We start from the raw sequence: 23167 nt of genomic DNA on the forward strand, positions 1-23167 counted from the left end.
CTGTTATTGCTGTACCAACCGTCTAGACCCCTCAGATCTTCTGGTTCTGGTCTGCTCTGCATCCCCAGAACCAGAACCAAACGAGGAGAAGCAGCATTCAGTTTCTATGCACCACAGATTTGGAACAAACTTCCAGAAAACTGTAAAACAGCTGAAACACTGGGTGCTTTTAAATCTCAACTTAAAACYCACCTGTTTAGAGTTGCTTATGGCTAAATTAGGGTTAGAGTGCAGGTTTTGATGTCTTCCATGTTTTTATGTCTTTAATTTCTTCTTCTTTCTTTTCGACGTTTTAATGATGTAATGTTTTTTGTTTTTTTATTTTTATTTTTTTTAATCTCTCTTTCTCACTGATTATTTCTGTTTTTATTTTAATTATGTAAAGCGCTTTGAAATGCCTTGCTGCTGAAATGTGCTATACAAATAAAATTTGATTGATTGATTGATTGATCCATCTTAAAACTATGGTCAGGTTTGACCTGTGTTGTATTTTTACATATTTTCCTAAAAACAAATATTTTTTTGCAACAGCATTGAGCCAGGCAGGAAATTAGCAGAAAATCCTAAAGCATAATCTTTTTCTTAACTCCTGTAACATGAATAGTTGCAGAAAAATGGCCTCTTTGGTGTTTTGTGCCACCATAAAAGTATGAAAAGATATAAAGATGGAACAAGGAATCAATAGGTGACTGGAATTAGCTGATTTTTGTCTATGAAACATTTAGAAATTCTACAGACAGCAGGAAATTTGAACGTTTTAACGCAAAGTTACTCCATTTTATCCTGCTTTATCTTATGTGAAATGCTAGATTTGGAAATTTTAACAGCCTTTTAGTTTAGAAATCTCTTTTTAATAAAGGACCTTAATTGGTTTACAGCAGCTAACACTTGACAAACTTATAGAAATAGTTTTCCTCACACAAACTTTTATTTTCCCTTATTTCACCCATTGTGAATTATTTATGATCTATGTTGTTGTTCAATATCGATGAGACAGATTCACATCTAGCTTGAGCCCTGAGACAACAGATACAAGCTACAAAGTAAAACCATGGAAAGTCTAAATGACGTTCTGACACCGCGTGTTTAAATTTGCTATCAACAACAAATTAAAACAGCAGGAGCTCCTCAATTCCCACTTTCACATTTCACATAAAGGCAGATTGACTTGGAGTTTAAGAGGAGAGAGGAGATAAAAGACAGGTTGCTCATTTGCTTTGCTCAGAGTCAGAATTAATCTGTCATTAAGAAACAAAACAGGAAAAGTGTTGAGGTATTTTTCTAGGTGAGTTGCGGCTGATATTAGCCATTCAAAAATGTTGTATTTAAATATTTTTCACAATTCTTGCCGTTAAGCAATTTAGATGAATGTAGAAAAACCGAATGAGAGCTTTTCATTGCATGAACCAAGGAACTAGTTGGGATTTGGAGAAGCTTGATTGGCTTTGACCAACACATCCGAATCTTAAAAATTTAATATTTTTCCAGATGGTAACTGATGTTACAAAGTGAAGAAGGCCTAAATTTAGATATTTCCAGTTTCAGTAGAATATTCAAAAATTAAGTCAGCAGGGATGTAAGAAGCTATGAAAAGAAAACAATTTTCAGTTACATAATAAAGATGCATTTCATTCTGGATGTGAGGGAGAGAGAGAAAATGAGACTTTTAGCAGATAACAGGAAGGCTAAAATAATTACAGCAAAGATTCTCTACATTATTCTGTTGAACTTTCAATCTCTGTTATGAAACATGTAGAATTTGGAAATATTGATAGACTAGTTCTTAAAGAGAAAATATAATCAGCTAAAGTTGGTTGACTGCAGGTGAAAGCTTTATGGAAACTGAGAATAGATCACAATATTCTGACAGTGAATTTTACCACTTGTGACTTGTACTATTTTTGCTGCTAATAAGTGGTACAGCAGTCTAAAAATTACAGATTTTTAGAGGTTGTTTATTCTGAACTGTATATAATGTCCACTGTTTAATAAGCACAGTACAAAATCGACTAATTTGCATAAGGAACAGATGCCAAGGCTTCCCTGCAGTTAGACACTAGAAATAACCTTTTGATCTATTTATTTACATTACCACTTCAGTTCATAAAACACTAGCTTTATAGATAGATTTTAAAAAATGGCCTGGCTGAAGTAAAGTATTTCTTTTGCCTCATATATCTAATTAGAGTAAACTCTTTTCTCTTTAAGCTCTTTCAGCCGAACGCCACATCAGCCTCTCCAAAGGAATTAAGAGCAAACATCGCCTTTACGTCTGAAGACGCATTTCATTCTTATCAGGTTAAAATGTGATTTTAAAAATATTTCAAACCTGTTTAGTCTATGCGCACTGTGGCAACATAAATAACACAGAAGGGGCAGCAGTTGCCTCTATTTTTCCACTGTGGGCTTTTTTTTGTTGCAAAAACAAGTAGATCTTGTTGTCACAGTGAGTAATGCTAGCCTTTCCTGAATGTGCCCGGGGTGCATGGGGGAGGTTACGTCACCAAGCTGCATGAATCTATTACCAGAGTGAGCGAGGAAAATAACTTACATGAGATAGTGAGCGCAGGGTGATGAGAATACCTCCCTAAATACAAAGCTGGAACTCATAATTCAGGGCTTCAGCGTATGTTAATGTCAGGGAAAAGGCAGTACAGCGGGGTGAATGGGAAGCAATTTAAAAGAAAGATGAACACTAATTACACAGCCCAGTCTGGAACTTTGCTTCCTCCACATCATTGTTGAAACTAACTTAAAAAACAAAAAGAAAATCTGGAGATGGGACAGATAAAGATGAGAAAGTAAAAAAAATGAAAGCATTTTGTGCAAAACCACGTGTCTCTCTGTCTCTGTGTGTGCGTTAGTCAATAGTGGTAACAGAATGGGTAAAACAGAGAGCAAGAGCAAGCAATTTCTCTTTTTTGAGCAGCTGCTTGTGTGCAAAACTTGCCAAGCTGACCGTAGACCGAGCATCTGTAGGGTTGATGCCACTGGCAGTGCAATCACTCTGTTTTCCAGCAGGGAAGAAAAGGGAGCCAACGTAATGCTGCTCTTTACCAGATGCACCATGGTTAGGCTTTCAGGAGGACACAACATGCACTACGCATCTGTAGAATAACACTTAGCTACAACCTGTTTTTATTTGGCCTTTACCTTATGTTTATGTTGGAAAATCTTTCGACAGAATATTATAAGGCTGAGATATGCAAATGTTGAGTAAAAGCTGGATTAGACTAAAGATGAGACCTCTGGGATGCAAAGGTGTACAGTTTACAAACTACACACCTTTTCATCATCCTGTACTCAAAATACTATAGGTTGTTAAAAATAAACCTAGCCGTTCTATTAAATCAGGTTCTTATTTTAGTGTAGCACTCCAATGCTGATATAATAAAGACACGATCCTGTTTAAAGCATGCGACTCGGTGTGAACAGCAGACGTCCCGGGAGGTCTAACGAAACAAAAATAGTGCCAAGGCTGTTAAAGTGTGGTGAACCTCGGTTTTATTATTATTCACCGTCTCTTGTTAATATCACATGTTGTGAGAGAACCAAGTGAAGGTGGAAACTAGAGCTGGCAGATCCTGGCTGTTCAGACAGTCTGACATGGTGTTACCTCAAATAACTGCAACCAGCTAACATGCTGGCAGGAAAGAGATTTCACCTGATGCGATCCTTCCCACTCACAAACTGTACACAGGCTGGCAGATGGCACAAGTCTGTCTGGGTCCCGTCTTAGAAATACGCGACAAAAATCTAACATTTCTGACCTGAATGACAGCTTATCTTCTGAGATTTGCGTCTTTGGGTCTATGGTTAGATTGTAAAGTTTATAACCATCTTGTTTAATAATTGTAGTTTGAAGATATTTTGTATGAATGCTTACACGTAGAGATGGGACTGATCCAGCCCAGTATCAGTGCTCGAGCGATACTAACAGGATCAGATACTTGACTGATTTCCCTGATACAGGTATCATGCCTGTCTGTGGCAGCTGTTGATCGTTTCTGACTGAATTTGCTGTCTGCTGCATGTGTAGCAGCTCGTTCTTCCGAGTTATTTTTGTCCTAAAACAGGAGAAAATAAAAGACAGGTGTTTGTTATGGGTTAGGGTTATTGTGGAAGTTCATGTTGAATAGTTTATGAAAACCTGAGGAGAGAAGTGACTTTACAGAATACTAACAAGAATCAGCCGCAGAAACAATTTGTAACTTCTATTTGGGCTCTCACTAACACACTATTTCTCCAATTGATAAACATAAAATGTTAAATTTGTTTGATAAATCAAATATATGGAGTGGTAGCAGTTGGTCATTTAACCAGTAGGTTGCTGGTTGAATCCCTGCTCTGTTGGTCTCAGTCATTAAATCAAGACAGTACACCCACCTTGCCTGCTGGTTGTGGTCAGAGGATACAGTGGCGCCATTGTAGAGCACCAGACAGATTAATGCCACAAGAATGCTGACAATATTTATGCAATTAAACCAAAGACTGAAGAGAAAAGTCCTGTGCAAGAGTTTCTCCCAATCTTAGTGCAAAAAAACATGACCATGTACCTTGAATAGCGGCCCACCCACCATATGTATTCTCACTCTTATCATGTCAGAGGACACTATAAACATAGTTTACATGGCAACCATTTCTTCTGCGGGGAATAGTTCCAATAATAAATGTCCCCAGAGGGAACAAGTGGAGCTCTTCATAAAGGGCAATTTAAAAAAAGGAGAGAACAACAACTAGTTGTTTGATCTATAATATGAAAAACAGGAGCTGGTCTTTTAATTTGTGTTATGACATTGGTTTAATCTAAAACAGCCATAGGGCTTTTTAGTCTCATCATAATTAAATGTCATACCTGTAGTTCACTGGCCAGCGGACCATCCACATGCGGTGATAGGAGAGCGAGGTGACCGAGAAGCAGGTGACCAGTGTCAGCGTGTAAAAGGTAGAGACAAACACCTTGCACAGACCCTCGTTCCACTCGTAGTTAGAGTGCTGCCGCCGCAGCGTTATGACGCAGTACATGGTGATGGGGATGGCCATGTTGAGAATGTGTGTCCCTGCCAGGGTGCAGATGAGGAACTCCAGCGGTTTCCACTTCTTCTGCTTAGCACTGACGCTAAGAATGCTCCAAGTGTTGGCCAGGATGGACACGCCCGAGCAGACCAGCCAAGCCAGCGTGTTGGCATTGATGACGTCATCCTTCATAGTGGTCATCTCATCCACCATGTTGGTGCGGGGCGGGGCGCGGCCTGAAAGGCTGGGAGGAGCCGTCGGCAAGAGCAGGTACACGTAAGGAGAAGGAGGTGGTGGCGACGGGCAGGAGGGGACGCAGCGCGTCGGACGAGGCCGGCATCCTATCTGGGTGGGCGTGTACTCTCCATGGGTTGAGGACAGCAGGCAAATATGGTGGTTGTGGAGCGACACAGCGGGATGTGAGACGAGAGGGTTGGCAGAGCTGAGCCAGTTCTTTTACATGCATAAACCTGGAGAGACACAAAGAAGGAACAGCGATCAAATTCATATCGGTACAACATCTGTGAACTGAATGACGCTGCCTCCAAATACGCAACACTAATCATCAGTACATCCATAATGCAGCTTTTTAACTGTCCCTGCGCTGCTTTGTTTGTTTAAAGTGGGCGACGCAGAATTGAAAAAAGAGCATAAAACCTACAGAAATCCTATAAAAGGAATAACAGATTTCCATTTGGTGGCTTATGAAACCACTTATGCATGCAAGAAAAACTAGTCCTGCACAATGTAGTATGTCTCAATCATCATTATAATATCAAAATACACCTCAGATGCAACGTTCTGTAGTGTGATTGTGTATTTGCTTCACAATCAGGGAGTCTATATGTTTTACCAGTTGGATGGATTTTCATTGGCCTTCCTGATATTGTCTTTTAAAGATTTCTCTTTTATCTGAGAAGATAAAAGAAGATAAAGCTCAGTATAAGAACATTGTGATAGTAGAAAACAGGTTTATTCACAACTGATGTCATTGCAATGTTTACCAATAATAATTTCCCTAATCTTCTGCAGTCTTAATGAAACCTACATACCACAATAGACAGAAAAGCAAATGTATAACCAACGGCAACATATTTTTGTTTCAGTCTATGACTATAAATAGTGATGAATGCAAACAGAAATAGTCACTGAAGAGTTTATCCATGCACCTAACACTTCTTACTCTTGAAGCACCTTTTACAGGCTTAAACTGCAGTTCTCTGCAACATATCACTAAAAATCAATCAGCTAAGTTTTTTTTTTTTTTGCATATAAATATCCTGTAGTAAATCAGGTTAGTAAACCGGAAGGAATGGATGAGATATCCAGCATCTATCTGTCTGTTGTGGGGGTAATAATGGTACCAAAGATCATGGAAGGATTAAAACATGGTGACAATCTGCCTACGAACAGTGATGGTGGATTTGAGCTTGGTGCTTTTCTATGCATCTGTTTCATTTGGCGTTTTTATATTATGAGGGATTGCAACATTGTCTAGCAATCCCTCATAACTGTTGTTATTCACCTTAAATGAAATGCAGTTTTCAACAAAAACAGAATCATATTAAAGGTACTTAACGTCTTAGACAATAATGTTAATTATCAAATCATGGCCAGCTGAAAAATAAAAAGCATAATGAAGGTCGACATGCATACTTAAATGACGTACTTGCAGTCAGACTAATCACCATTATATGCTGTTATGCATATTTGAGGATTAATTTAAAGTAAGCTAGCCATTTTAAAACATCATACAGTATTATTGTTAAACGCATATTGGCAGCGTTTTATCGAAATAAATGTATACACATAAAAATGTATATTTTTGTACGAGTTTTTCTCCTGAAAAAACTTATGAACAGCTGAGAGGAAACACCAGGAAGGCCACCTCTGACCTTGTAAGTCCTCTCAACCCAGTGCAGGTGGCACCAAACAGGAGAACTCTGGCTAAATAGCATCACTTTGAATATGTTTTCCAGCCCGTACGTAAGACCATGATGGCACGGAAAACCTCCTACAGTGAAAGGATGCTGCATCTATAATGTGCAACAAAAGATATCATAGGTCGTTTCTCCCAGCAGCTGGTAAACTGAAGAACTAATTAGATACCAGATGTGCAGTTTTAACATCTTAATGGACAAATAATTTGTTATAAATAATTTACATCTACTTTTATTCATAATTGTAGCATTTTCTCGCCACTTAATGTACGATTATTGTACAGTTTCTACTTTGTCATTAATATTATTGGTTATTTTATTATTTTACATGTAACTGTGGGCTTCCGCTTGCCTGTCATGTTGCTGCTGACACTTTAATTTTCCCCACAAATAAAGGATCATTCTATTCTATGCACTGCATCTCATTTCTCAGAGGAGTGTTTAACCACTGCCTGGATAAACTATCAAGGCAAAAGGGAGAGGGACAAAGAGAGGTAGAAACCCTAGGATTTCAGTTCGGTTACTGAAACAACAATAACCAATTATCAAAGATTTTGTCAATAAAATTTCAATGATTACCGATCACCATGAAAGGGGTTGGAAAGCAACGCAGATATTTACCAGAAGAACATGACAAAATCTAATTTGTACGAGGATCTTTTTTCAGCCTACCACAACACATCTCATGACACTCGTCACAAGAGGAAAACGCTGGTTCCCCCAGAGTGACGAGAAAAATGCCTGGCACAGCTGGAGCCCGTTGTCACATCCATTTCCTGTCTTTTGGCTTGTCTAAACACCGACATGCTGCAGGCAGGACCCCTGAGAAGGAATGATGAAAATGGCAACAACTGTGTCACCGGCACCCTGATCAAATTTCCACTGATCTAATTCTGCTTCTCTTTACAGCAGGACTGTACGCAAGAACGTCGACTTTGTCTCAATTATTGTTGTTCTCCAGGATAAAGAATAACCACAGGAAACAGGTGGCAGTTATTTTGCTGAGAAATAAAACATACAGAAAGGAAAAGGATGATAGATATAGCAGATTACAAGATCATATCCATTTAAGCATCGAAATATATGTGCTTTGTGCTGTTATGAATGTGCATGAAAGTAAGAGCTATTGCTTGAGCAATTTTATAGACTAAAACTGTAAAATTTAAGTTCACGTTATTTTGTTAACTAAAAACAGCGTTTTATATATATATATATATATATATATATATATATATAGTCTTTGAGTTCTAAAGTTGAAAGAATCCAAAGGTTTAGCTTCGCCATATTCCCCTGCTCATGTATTTTTCACTTTTTGCTGCCTTTACAAGAAGCGCATTTTACCCAAAGAAGGATGAAGTAACACACATTGTATCCACAGCCTTCAAAAACAGTCTGGGATATGAAAAGAATGATTCATGGCTTTGATTTGGGAATCTCCAGGTGGTTGGGATGGACTGAGCAACAGAAGAGCGCTGAATCAAATAAGTACTGAAGCAAGCGTCAAAACATGACCCAAATCAACCCACTCCGCGTGCTCCAACATATCCCATAAGGGAAATACAATAAATCTGTTTTCCTTTGCTTGGAAGACACAGAGGCAGAGCAAGAGAAGGAATCCGAAGCAGTAAGGTGGGGCGTAAAGGACATAATGAAGGGAGAGCTGATTACTCAAATAAGATCTGACCAAGAAGGGATTTTGACCAGACATGACCTTTGTTTTCTCACTGACTAATTGTTCTTGTTGAAGATCAGTTAGGATTAATTACTTTCCTCAAAGTCAGAAATGGACATTCAATAAGAACTATGGAAAAGTTTGCTTTGACTTTGCAGTGAGGACAAATAAGCTTCTGACTCATTTAATTCAGTGTTTTCCGGTTTCATCTGTGTGTAATGAGAATCACCATAGTTTTCATATTCAGGAATTGAACACAGACTGAGAAACTGTGTGAGTTTTGCCCCTCCTCCTCTATCTTCTACTTAAATTACATATTGGCTCCGTCTATTTGACGTGTTTTCTGTGCAACAGCTGCTCAGGAGCTATCCAGCAGGAAAAACACGCAGAACAAAAGCACTTTGGAAAGTATGACTAGATTTGTTTTAGTCTGTGATTACTCACTGACGTGGGACATTTACTGGATGCAGCTTTTCACAACAGTCAAAGTATTGTCACTTCTATTAGTTGTCTTGAGTTTCTCAGACCTCCGACTGACTGCAGACAGACATATTTACTGGCTGAGGCACACGCAGTGCAGTTGTTCATTCATATAATGTGCAACTTAATTCAAGTAAATTGTTTTACAGATCAAACATTGCAGGTACAATCCCTGTCATATGTTCGTGAACTTATCTAAAATCTAATCACAGCAGAACTTTTATAATCAAATAGGGATCATATGAAAGATCGTGACAGGTTAGTACTTAATGAGCAGACACCAACACCAGCAGAAAGTCATGTTCAATCTAATTGCTATTCAGGAAAGGCAAAAGCAAAGTTTCTGCTGTTAAAACAACTTCATTTTATTCCATGGAAATCATTCTCTAATAAGCAATGGCAGTTTAAAGGTTCATATATATTTTTTTTTAAAAGCATCCAACTAATTAATGCTGAAAGCTCTTCATGGTGTACTCAGAGTGATTTGAATGAAGTAGGACACTTTTGAAGACATTTTTCATATTGAAGCTGCTCTGACATGGCACAAGTCAACTTTTGTCTTAGCTCTGCTCTGGCTAGCCTGTTTCACCAAAGCATAATGTCTGCAGACATTGAACATCGAATAAAAGAGAGATTATACCTTTCCTAGAAAGCAGAAGAGATTAGAAAAAAAATTCGAAGCCCTTCCTCCAGGATGACTCAGCCAGCTTCAGAGGTACACAAATAGGTTTAAATTCAATAGAAAGAAAATATTTGATGAATCCAATTTGTTTATCTCTGAATGTGTACAATTGGTACTTTAATTTTCAGGGATACAGTGAACTGCCATTATTATTACTTTATTACACTTAAGCTCAATGTTAAAGATGAGTCAATGTCATTAACATATTTAAATACATCTTTCACACACATATGCCCAGTATTTTATTTTGACCTAAACAACATTTGTTGCTGGTTAAAAATAGATGGTGAAAAATCAGACAGTAGGTTGACAGGATGTCATATTCTGCTGAGAATTCACATTAGCTGCAGATGACAATACAGTCCATGATTAACTGATGACATTTCCTATTCAAACTAAATGTAAGAAGTTCACAAGGGCCCATCTTCCTTAGAAATTTGTAATTGTAGGGATATTGACCGACCGCATTCTGATTTGCCAACAACCCAGTAAGAAATGCAAATCCAGCCAGCATAATTTTATACATTGTGAAACCTTCAATCAAAAGAGGCTTAATCAAATAAAAAAAATTAAAGATCCACCAAAAAACATCAAAATATTATTTTCCTGCTTCTCAAAGAAGTATCAGGTTTAGAACAGGAGGAGCAGCAGTAGTAGTTGTAGCTCAGGTTTTATTTAACCATTTGACTGACGGTCTTTCTAACTACAGAACTACAGAAGCTAACAGCTCGATTGCCCACAATCCCACGGGCCTTCAAGCCAAATCTGTCCTTTACACAAGGGAAATCAGCACTGACAACTCAATGTGCACACTCACTCACACACRCACACACACACACACACACMCACACASMYACACACACACACACACACRCRCACACACACACACACACACACGCAGAACGGAGACTCTCTCTCTGACACCAAGACACTGAATGTTAAATGAGAGGCACAGATTGGAAAACAGAAATGGGTCATGCATTTTAATAGTAATTCATTTTACACGTTACCTAACTTACATGAACTGTCGGCATAAAAAGCAACGCATGAAAGTGAAGCTGAAGTTAATATAGCTACCTTATGAAATTGGCTTGTTTGTCACTAAATAGTTCTTTTTTATCAATAATTATGCTATTTGGATGTTTCCCTTCAAGGACAAATAAAAAATGTCCCAGATAGTTAGATGTTATTTGCAGATTCAGATTGGTCAATTTGCTCTTTATTTATGTCCGTGGAGCAGATAAAATGTTGTTTCTCCTCTGAACCTGAAATACTGAACCTGAATAAAGATCTGTACAAAAAACACAACCTCTCAATCAGAGTATTTGACCTTCCAGTAAAATGAAGCCTCATTCAGCCAGTTGCTGTAAACGATGGAAAAAAGTTACTCTTTTGTTTTCCCAGGTTTTGGTCATGTTTTATTGTTCTTCTCGCATTTGTTTTTATTTGTACAACTTTAACTTTGATTTTTGTTGTACGACACTTTGTGACTTTGTGTCTGTGAAAAGTGCTTAATAAATAAACTTCACTTACTTACAGCTGGTTGTCCAGGTTCTGAAATATCAAGCGACCCCAGATCATCGCACTACCAACTCAGGTGTTTAACTGTCGACATCTTCTTTGTTTAAATATTAGTTTTAAACCACATGCAACCTGACATGTCTTAAAATGTACCACTTTGGTGTAATTATGGCAAAAATTATTTTCAGAAAAATCTTTGTCAAGATGTTTTTTGGCAGGCCTTTGTGTCGTTTTTGGTCAGTAATGGTATTGGCCTTCAGACTCTCCCACAGAGGTAATTTTTGTGAAGCCTCTCTCTTGTTGCTGCATCACAAATACTAACCTTATCTGAGGTTAGGGCTGTAGTTCATTAGATGTTGTTGTGGGTCCTTTAACGTCTTCCAGCATGAGTCATTAAAGTGCTTTTGGAAAGGCTCACCAATGTTTTCTGTTTTCTTCATTTGTGTGTAATAGCTCACTGCAATTTGCTGGAGTCCCAAAGTCTTCAAATCGGCTTTATAACCAACCAGATCATATTAACGGCCTGCCAATGATTTTGTGCTTTAATAAAGCACCTTATAGTGCACATCAGGTAGTGGCTGCGTGTTTTACAGTAAATACCAAACAAACCACATTATTTCATTCCTGGGAGCAAACGAAATCATTTATCACCATAATGCCTTTGCCTGTAAGACGCGCCCCATTTACATTGGGGAGTCCTTGTGAAAACAGCCACAGGGGAAAATGTGTCTTTATTCTTCAGCACACAAACTTATCTCGTTACACATGAGTCATATTTTGGATGGAGATAACATGAACAAACACTTCTCTTTTGCTTCTTTACCTCATGCTATAATCATCTTAGAAACAGAGAGGATGAGATCAAACCTTGGCCAGCCAAGTATTGGCAGGCGTGAAGATGGATTTATCTATTAAAATAAAGGATAAAATGGTATCTGCAGAAAATCAGACTGGTAATTAAACTGTCCCTTTTTTTCTTGGTGATATCTATACTATGCCAGCTAAGACTTGGTCAGTGTGTCAGGAGGCAATCTTTGCATCTTCCTGCTTTAAACAGTAAAGCATTTATAAATGCCCCGGTGTCTAGCGTGATTCATGGGGGCCTTGTTGGCCAGCCAGCCACGCTTCTATAGAGCTGTCAGAAAGGAAAATAAAATATGCTCCAAGGAGCACTGCTGCTTTCCCCAGAGCACAGGCTCGGGATTTGATAATACATCTTTGATGTTTACACATGACAGGTGATTAACTCTGAAAGTACAGTCAGCAAAAAATAAATAGTTTCAAAGTCATTTCCTGCTGGCACAACGTTAAATGCTCCATTCTTCCTGGTTCTTCTCCTGTATTTAAAAGCTTGAAACTATCTAAAGTTTGCTGAATACATGATGTATATTTTTTTCTCTGTAAACATCCAGTTACTAATTTAAAAATATACTGAATAAGAGATGAACATGTGGCAGTCCCCAGAGGAATATCTATTCCAGAAAATCACTTACTAAAAGCTTTCTTAGACGGATGGGGGGATAACGTTGCATATAGACCTGACTGCTGACAGCAGAGACAGAGGGATGAAAATCAATATACTAGTAGAGAATTGATTCACAATGAAGAAATAAGGAAGTTATCTCTTAGAGAACATCTACCTTTGCCAATGACCATGAAAAGAAACTGATAAATACAGTACAATGGGGTTTAAAATAAAGAACCGGACAAATGGAATGAACCAGCTGGCTGGAACATTTTTAGTAAGGATTTTACCAAGAACATCGCAGTGCCAACAGTGAAACACAGGAAATGGGATTGTGCTGAGGTGGGGCTGCATTAGAGTAAACGACTCTGTTTACAGCTGACATTTACAGACTAACAATATATTCAAGTTGGGCCAAACGAGCAACACAGTCATTCGGTGTGCAGAAATTTGTTCCAGAAGGGGAAAAGAGCAGAGAGTAAAAGTGAAAACTGAAAATAACCAACAGGGCATTATCTATTGGTTTTTAGAGTCATCCTGAAGCTGTTAAGTTGCCACTGGCATATTAATATTTCCTCCTTTTAAAAGCATGAGGTGATCTCATTTGTAATTATGAAAGTGAAGCAGGAAAGAGTATAAAGAAAATGTGTAAAACTTAACACCTTTGTCAGCAAAGTTTAACCATTTCCATTTATGTCGCCTGAACTAAAGAGAATAAGAACTATGAAGGAAAAAAGATGAAGAGAAAATCTAGGTCTGAAAGATCTATGGCACAGTTCTGATTTCCAGTTCTAGTGCGTCTTTAACCGTTTGATGTTAATTTCATCCTACAACCATTTTTCTTTAAAAATTAGAGTTAGCAGCATTCACTATATTTTCTCCAGCCTTCCTGTAGTGAATATTCATGAATTATTGATATCAGGAACAGATCACACAACATGTGTGAGAAACGACTCAGCTAGCTAACTGGGCTTAGCATCACTAAGCTCAGTTAGCATGACTCACTGTAGATGGCAGGCTCTGTGTTTGCTCCCTAGGTAACGCGGACCATTACCTCAACACAGAAATTTCCAAATCTAGTCTGTCCTATTACAAGCAAAAGTTAAAAGCTCAAAAGGATGAAAAATATCTGCTGAATCCATCTCTGGGTCTATTTGCTTCCTTGTCAATTTGACAAACATCCCCAAGGTAAGTGAATATTGACCTCCTGTAGCAGAAAAACCTTTTTCATATCTAAAAAAAACCCAGGAACATGACGACCAAAACTGCAAATGTTCAATGTTCAATATGACTGGGGGTCCATAACTGCTCTGATGGCCCAAAGCATGAACTTAGTTTGCTTATGTCTCAGTCCTGCCCTGAGCCAGAGGCTAAGTCATAGATATCAGTAAAAAATAAGAAATAGAAATAAAAAACAAGAGCTCTATGACAGAGTCCTATTTAATTTCTCCAAATCGCAACAAGCTCAAGGAGCAGAAGGCCAAAAATATATTCATCAATAAACAAATTTGCTCTGAATAGAATGATAGGACCCATAGTAGCCTAGTCCAGTGCCTCATTTAAATAAAGATTTCCTTGAAACAAAACAAACAACCTTTCAAATAGCATTTTCCTTTTTCTTTCTTTTTTTGTTTACCATTCTATCCTTCACACAGTGTTGAAGTGTTCCTCTTCACCACATGAAGGATTGGACTGACCCTCAAAGACTAACACACCATCAATCTTGCTCATTTACATTGAGCGCTCGTTATCTATTTATAATGAGGCCAAGAAAAATTCCTTTGAGCCAAGAAAGATCACCAGCACAATCCACTTCATCTCAGTGTCCCATAGATAAACTAGAATGTTAAAATGTGCACTCATCCTCCCAAGGAGATAAAGAACAGGAAGCAGAGGAAAAACATCAAACATTATCTGCCAAAAATAAGCGTTTTAATTAAAAGTACGAATCACAGGAATTTGCAAAGCAACTGGTCCAATCAAATATCATATATCATATTGTGTTACTGACAAGCTCACTTTTTTTTCCTTAATTACACAACAATTAGTACACTAAATCATTACTGCACATAGTCAGCATCAATATACTGAACCTTTTACTGTGTATGCTGATTAGCAACTGTACCAAATGTTAAACAACTCTTAAACTGAAATAACAGCAGAACCTCAGCCGTTCATTCGTTTTAAAAGGTAAGGGAGCTTTTCTTGGGTGTCATCTGACTTTTAATGGTTAAGCTGCCCAGCTGACACCCAGTGCTGCTCTGCCAATTTTAAATTATTCGGACATAAAACTTGTAAGACTAGCAGCTCCATAAACACCAGCAAATCAGGTTTTTCCATATGTATTATAGTTGAATTGGTTTAACATTATTGTGTTTTAGGAATCATTTTATTTATGCTTTATTTGCTTGACATATATTTTAAGATGATTCAGTAATAACTCGCTTATTTACCGATGCTGATGACATTAATCGTTGTATAACTTTTCACCAAAGCGCAGCCCTACTTTTAACTCTGGTTTATATTATTTGCAACACACATCATAAGTTTTGCTCCGTCTCTCGTTTTCCGTTTAAATACATTTTTAAACTGTACATATAGCATAATACTGTGCTGAAGATGGTTATTTCTGCTTTTTTGTGTGCATAGAAAATTTTCATTTCACTCGTCTTCCTAACACTTCTAACCAGGATCTACAAACCTTTACTGATCACCATGCAATAATTCCCTTTTAACTGAAGCAACTGTCTTTTTTTTTTTTTTAAAGTTGCTGCATAAATAAAATAGATTAATGTAACTATATTTTTTACTTTACCAGAAGTACAAGTAACCACAACTTTACTAGAGAAGTACTTTATCATAAAAGTAGCCTAGTTGTATTTTCTATCTACAAGAGTGGAAAACTAGAAATAAATTGCTTTTACACACAAATGTATGCTCTTAGTTTGAATGAAGATTGTGTATTTTGCACAAAATACACAATCTTCCTATCTTGATCTTCCTATCGAGAACTCCTCTCTGTAAATGCTAACTCGTAACAGAGCACGCTCCCAGCAGATGAAAGCAGACAGCAAATGTGGAAGCGCACATACTTAAGGCCTCAAACAACAACAATAACATGTTGTGAGCACATGCCCCTTCCGCTTAATCACAGCATTTCACTAATGCACAGCAGGGTGGCAGAATAAGTTGGCAGCGTGCTCTCTACCCAGACTTGAGCCCGTGTCAGCCCCGCTCAGCTGAAGTCTCCAAACATCTTCCGACTCCGATCATCGGAAAACACAAAGATTAGACAGTAAAAAAAAGGGTATAAAAATGTATTTAAAACATTCTAATATTCTGCATTACCTCTCTCTTAAAATAGTTTTATCTATCAGACAAAGCAGAGTCTGCACCTATAAATCAAATGCTGTTGTAAACTTCCAGCACACTTTTACCTTTTATCTAGAAATCAAGCACTGAAAAAAAAAGTTGCTGAATCTAATAAATATTGCGAGGACAGAAGAGTTAAAGCATCTGAAAGATGGAAGATTATCTCACTTACTGACATAATCCTGATGTGCTTCTGAAAGACAGATTATATTTTAAATTATGAGCACGTGGAAATGTCTGTCTGAGGCTGTATGCAGTTTAGACTGGTGATATTTTGTTAAATAAAATAATACTTCCACATTGGACATTTTCTGTTAGAAAATGTTACATAACAGACCCAGAGTAATGATTTAGAAAGAACTTTGTATAAACACCGGACCCTCTTTGAGATTGTAGCTCCCATTAGCCTTCCACTTTCAGAGCCAAGAATCTCATTGTATAATCTTTAAAACCTAGCAAGTTACCACTATGAAAATGACACGCAGTATATATATTTTTCTTTTTTTCTTTTTTTTTTATTTGTACCAGGCTAATCATGCTTCACAATCAAAGGCCACAATCCATCAGGTTTCGTGATCATGGAAAAAGCATGATGAGGGCTCCTCTTAACAACATGAGCGACTTGTTACACAGTGTGCAGCTGAATTTTCCATTACAAATGCAACCCTTGAAGCTCTCTTCCTGTTTACAAAAAGTTACCTTCAAAAGCACCTGGATGTAAAGGGCTCCATTCCCCTTTAAGGTTTTTACATTTTGTCAGATTACAACCATAACCCTAAATGTATTTTAATGTGGAATAATGAGACAGACCAACAAAATGTGAAGAGGACAGGAAATAACACATGGCAACATTTTTAACCATTTGTTTTTCTTAATGCTTTTTTTTCTGCATTCCTGCAGCATGATTCTGCCACCACCATGATTCATCGTGAGAAGGGTTTGTTCAGGGTGATAACCAGTGTTGCTTTTCCACCACATAGGTTAAAAAGTTCAGTTTAGGTCTAATCTATCCAGAGTACATTTTTCACATCTTTGCTGTAAACTTCAATTAACAAATTAAAGTTTGTAAATTGATCAAACTTGACAAAAGGTTTAAGTTTTATGAATGCATTTGCCGAGCACCGTTTGCATATGGAATATTCTCCAACAGGTGTAAACATCCTAACCCTTAGATAACATTTCAGTCCGCTCTTTAATGCTGCCGTTACAATATAACATATATCTGTTTAGATAAAAACAGTTGATTTGTTGTTGGTAAATGGAGAATGGAAAGGTGTGAACGCAGCCTAACGTGGTCACAAAATGACAGAGCTGAACGTGCGACAAACAAAATGTCACACTTGCCCTGCGAAACATTGAGATCTGGTGTAGCAAAAACTGTCGCGCAGGCCGCAGCTCTTCCCCCCCCCACCCCCCACAGCGATCATTAGCTACCATGGCTGCTTTCTGTGCAGAAACTGCATGTCACCTACTCTCTCTTTTTTCCTGTGGTGGGACCTGTGCTAAATCTAATGTTAAAATGAACTGACTGCTCATGGTCAGTCAAATTATGTGGCTCTCATAAGTGTACACATCAGCTAATTGTCAGGTTTTTGTATTGTGAAATATTAGTACGGTGATAAATCATTTCTAAGAATTTCACCAGTGTAATGCGATCTAGGGTTTAGGGTTGTGGTTGTAATCTGACAGGTTTTCTTATTCATTCAAGTTTATTCACATCTCGACAGCTTTTGTCTTCTGCACCAAATTGATCAGACTTTGGAAACATCTCTTGTCCATATCTACTTCATGTGACACAACACATGCTTTGTCAGAGTCAGTTCTGGACTGTCAAAATAATCCCAAGATTTTAACATTCCTTTCATTAAGCAGCTGTTTTGTTGTGTTGGCTTTATGACTGAATTTACGATAATGCTGAAAATAAAACCCTCTACCATGCTCCCCTACAGGTATTGTTCACTTTTGGTTCATGTGTAAGCTGAGTCCAACATTTTTAATACCCTTTGCAGATTTTAAGTAAAATGTTAACTTGTTTTCTGACTGGAAGACATTCATCTTAAGTTTATCAGACAAGGTGGATGATCAAAGAGACCAGCGTAAACATGCTAACCAATGCTAAGCAGTGATAAAAAATTTTTTTGGTTGTTGCAATGCCAATAAGGATTTTTTTATTCAACTGATTTTTTTGTTGATGTTTTTTCTTTTATTGTGCTTCTTTAACATTGTTTTATTATTTTTGAGAGATACACATCTCATTTTCAATCAGAAACAAATGTCATGATTGAGTAATGGTTTTACCTCTAAACCTGCCATGTGGTACGAATAATTGTGGACTTAAATTTATTCTCTGGAATTAAGAACCAAAATTCAACTTGGATTAAATCAGAATATAACACATTTCTCACAAGCTTTTAGAATCTTTTAGATAGGACTGGACATTTTACTTTGAATAATATGATTCTGACTTGAAATAAAATGTTTCAACATGTGATATTATTGTCACATTAAACACATTCTGGATTGTTTTCAGCCTCTTTGGCCAGTTAAGATTCAACTGTCGCAATGTCAGTTTTATCAATATGTTTTCTTGTGATGACAGTAATGAGGTAGGTAGAAAACTCCAGATTTTTTTTTTTATATTGTGCACCTGACTGACACATTTGTATGAGGAGGAGGTGTTAGTCCTTTATAAGTGCTATGTTAATCATTGATTTAGTTGGAGAATGGAAATATTATTTCAACCCTATGAGGGTTGAAATAACCCTCATAGGGTTATTTCAACCCTCATAGGGTTGAAATAACCCTATGAGGGTTATTTCAACCCTATGAGGGTTGATTGACCTGTTTCAGGTCTGTTACAGATCCAAGTTTCAGGTCTGATTGACCTGAAACTTTATTTCAGGTCAATCAGATTCATTTTATTGATGTTCAGTGCATACCAAATAAAACTAAATACTGAAATTGAATCTAAGTGTACTTTAACGTAGTATTGGTTTAGATGTTTGCACACTTACGTTGCCTTTTTTAACCTAATGTTTTAAAAACGTTTTCAAGTTTTTTGAAATGATTATGTCTCATCACATAGTTACAGTAAGCATAAAAGCAGAATTTCCCCAAATTGTCCTAAATGGAAGATCCAAATTGGAGCAAGGTTCCATTGTCTGTGGAAATCATTTAGATTTTCTTAAAGGCATCAGTAAAATAAGTAATAATAAGTAAAGACATGCCAGTAGTTCCACTGCTTGCTTCGTAATGTTCCTGACTTTTTGATACAACAAGTTCAAATTATAATGGTGGCAAGGAAGACTGTTTTGATAAAGAGGGTCAAACATGAACCTTCTTTTCTTCAAATGAACAATCCTAAACGTCTTTGTTTAAAAAATATAAAAAACTAGGAAATACACTGATGGAAGGACACATGTTTTTCTGCAACAATGGAAGAAATCATTAGAGGTTTTGTGTTCGAACTATAACTTGGACTCTAGGATATTGTGTTGAATATTTTGGCAGGTCAAGGCGGGATTGAACTTGCTTCCTTTCATTTTGTGTGTTGCTGTCTTATGATGCTATGTGTTAGCTTGTGATTGACCAGTTTTCCATTGAGCATACAATGTATGTAAAGAAGCATGTTGGGGAAAAAATTGGGAATTTTTGCTAAAATTGTGTAGGATATCATCATATTGGGAAAAGGTTTTGAAATCGTTTGCCATGGTCCTCTGGAGATTGTGTGTGCTCCTTACTAAGGCAATGTAACTATGCTTGTTCCACATGCTTGCAAAGCGTGATGTCACTCTTGAAACTTTTGTACCTGCTCCACCTAAATTCAAGTTAAAACTTCCTTAAAAGGCAAAAAAAAATCAACCCATGTACTTTGTACTAAGCAGTCTAATGTTGTAAATGGATATAATCACAAAAATATAAAAACAGCTGACAACAAATAGGATTAGCACATTTCTAAAATCAAGTTTACAAGTCCTATTGATAACTGTAATAACGTTTATGATTTCTAAAACATTCAGGAGGCTTTTTTTTTTTATCCTAAAGTCAGTTTAGTCAATAGAAACACTGGTGTATCTAGGTTACATCCCCTCTGTATTGGTGGGTGTTCTGTCAATACTCAGCGTCCTCTCTGTAATTACCAGTACATCACATACATTTATTGAAGCTGATGCTCCTCATTTAATTAAGCTGCCAAATCCCATAACTAAACCTACAGTATATATTGCATGCCATTCATCTTTTAATCAGGCCACTTCTCGGTCCGAATTTGTTTCTGGTGCCATTTGATATAGGTCAGACCTGTCTGGCCAACGCAGGTCCACATTTTGATTCAAACATTTGCATTCATATTCACTTTCTTCGCCAGCAGCTGAGCTGTTTCTGCTTCAGAACACCACCTGTTTGGATGGAGCCTCGTTATTTATGTTTGCTTAACATCAATTATGAATTAGCGGGCTAATCACCATCGAGTGTGGCATTAACATAATAAGCTTCCAGAGTTTTATCTTACCTTTTCCCCCCACACACAGGATGATCAGTCTGCTAGCAGCTCTTTTTTTTTTTTCTTTTCCACGAGAATGAAAGGCGGTCGCCTCGTCTCGTCAGTTCAAGTCCATTAAAGTGGCTTTCCTGCGTTTAAATCCTCAAGCTGTATACAGTGACGGGAGTGTCGACAGCATTAAGTTAAGGGAATGACCTACAAAGAAAAAGGAAACCCACCACAGCAACGCAGCTGGAGCCAGTTACTCCTCGTCTTGCCAGTCTTTTTGTTTCATTCACAGGAAGGCAAAGCATAAAAAAAAAAAAATATCGAGCCGTTTGGTTTGTTTGAAGAACAAACATCGGATTTTCTTTGGAAACAGCGCTGAGCGGAGCGACAGTGAGAGCAGGTAAGATAATTAAAGAATAAAAGACACAATTCTTCTTTTACCCTCCGACGCAAGCGAGGCGCGCGATGGATGAGGCATGACTGATGCGCGCTCCCGGAAGATGAAGCGCGCTCGTGAGTCAGACACGCCGCGGCCGTGGGAGTGAACCGCAAAAAGGAATAATTCATAGAATAAAAAAAAAAACCACAAGATCCTTATTTAGACGGAGTAGACCTGTTGATTTCTTTCTTCTATTTGTTTCTTCTTCTTTTTTTTTTTGACGTTTTCGTGAAAAATAAGTATCAAGAACATAAAATGTTGTGAACTAATTATGAATGGACTTAATTTCCCATGTTCGGAGAAAACCAAAGATTTAAATAGGCCTACAGTGTTTAGATTTAGTGGTCGCCTTTGTAATTGTAAAATGATCTAATGCATGAAACCCTTTATCAACTAATAAAATGTTCCTTCTCCATGTTATTCATGCTTCTTTTACATGCGCCTTTCATTGACATTATAGGACTTGTTATATAAGTCTCCGTCCCTGGATGATTCAGTTAGAGCAGTTTTCCGCCCGCAGGGCTGAGATTGCACCCATGCAATAAAAAAAAAAAAAATTAAAAAAAAAAGTGAATCTCCTTAATAAATAGAGAAACTCAAATTGTCCCCAGTGCCATGAATTTGGCAACAATTGTGAGAATTATTTCATTTGTTTCAGGAACAGTCTGATGAGCTGAACGCAATCTCTTGCTTCCCATTCATTAAAGAGATGGTTTATGATACACTCAGCTACACCTGGGAGCTGCCAATCCTGCACACAGTCAAACTCTTTCCTGTGAAGTGCCTCCTGGAAAAATATTAGTAAATACCCAGCTGATTCAGTTTGTACACAGAGTACCACCCAGGCATCCAGGACTACATTCATAAGTTTTTGTTAGTTTTGTTTTTTTCAATTTTGGCACAGGCTGTTAACATGCAAAACATTATATTCAAAGTTTTGCTAACTCATGTTTATGCTTTCCTTACCACTTTAGATTCCTCCTCACCTACCAGTACATGTACATATTATTTAGGCTTGACTGTGTCTCCAAATGTGTGGTGACTCTTCGTATTGGTGTTGAAAGTTGTAGTTACTTGTTTTATTTTTTTCTGGAAGTATTCAGAACCATATAAATCACTGCATTTGCTGATGATTCTTAATCACTCGTTGGGCATCAGCAAAAAACATATACTGTTATCATTTTTAATGGTGAAAAAGTGTTGACAGTTGTTAGACACACATTTCTACTGGTGATTTCTTAAAATAATTACACCTAAGGGAAATTGTTTTTAAGGACAGAAACCTCAAAACAAGTAAATAATCTAAAATAACTGACTTTGACTGTTGAAAGATGGGAGTTTGGGGAGGGAAGGGGATAAGGAAAATAAGCAAAATGTCTTTTGACGCCAAATGCTGAGACCGTGAAAATCTGTAATACATGTCTTCACAAGTTCTTTTCTGAAAAAGACTGGGATCAATTTTAACATAATAACTTATGCTCCCTGACACTCTATGCCTTTAAAATGTTCATTGTTCAGTTATCGGCGTAAAACGAGTACTGCTCGAATAAAAATGAAGCTGCAATTGAGCAACTGGTATCAATTAAATATAGTAGCCTGGTAACCAGATAAGAGCTTACGAGTAGGTTAATATTCACTGTTGAGTATGGCAGAGGCTTTGTTTATGTACCATAAACTGACATATGTCCTTTATTTAAACTTGAAAAGGGAAAAGTGTTGGAGTTTCTAAGATGGTAGGTGACCTGGAAGTAAAAAGTAACAGAAGGCATTCCCGCCCACTGGCTCCACAGGCACCAGGCTGCCCCCACTCTCACTTTCAGCTGTGACCTCCCATTAGACACACATATAGTGGCGTTGCACAGTATAAGGAACGCCTGGAACATGAATATGGCTGTAATGATGACTTGAGAGAAGCAAACAAAGTAAACATGCAAACTAAAAATATATAAATACATGGCAATATACAAAAGTAAGAGTGGTATTTTCCCTCCATAATTGGTTCACTTTCACTAACCACTCCAAGACCTGGTTACAACTCAACCAGTAGAACCAAGAAATGTCCACTTTCTGAGGCTTTGGGGCTTCAGTGAA

The 23167-nt window shown here is 37.5% G+C and overlaps 1 protein-coding gene across 2 annotated transcripts in view; it reads right to left on the minus strand.

Annotated features, from left to right (window-relative positions):
* gpr153 (G protein-coupled receptor 153) overlaps positions 1–21159 on the minus strand; it is a 35631-nt gene extending 14472 nt beyond the window's left edge. The window contains exons 1-2 of one of the 2 annotated variants that reach the window (XM_017305881.1): positions 20868–21159; positions 4856–5486 (exon numbers count right to left, since the gene is read on the minus strand). In XM_017305881.1, coding sequence (XP_017161370.1) covers positions 4856–5229 — 374 coding nt within the window. In that variant the 5' untranslated portion in view covers positions 5230–5486; positions 20868–21159. Of the gene's footprint in view, positions 1–4855; positions 5487–20658 lie in introns of both variants that reach the window. The other variant, XM_008413516.2, reaches the window with a different exon arrangement.
* Between the last annotated feature and the right edge of the window lie 2008 nt (positions 21160–23167).

Source organism: Poecilia reticulata, linkage group LG7, assembly GCF_000633615.1.
Source record: "Poecilia reticulata strain Guanapo linkage group LG7, Guppy_female_1.0+MT, whole genome shotgun sequence".
NCBI classification, from domain to species: domain Eukaryota; kingdom Metazoa; phylum Chordata; class Actinopteri; order Cyprinodontiformes; family Poeciliidae; genus Poecilia; species Poecilia reticulata.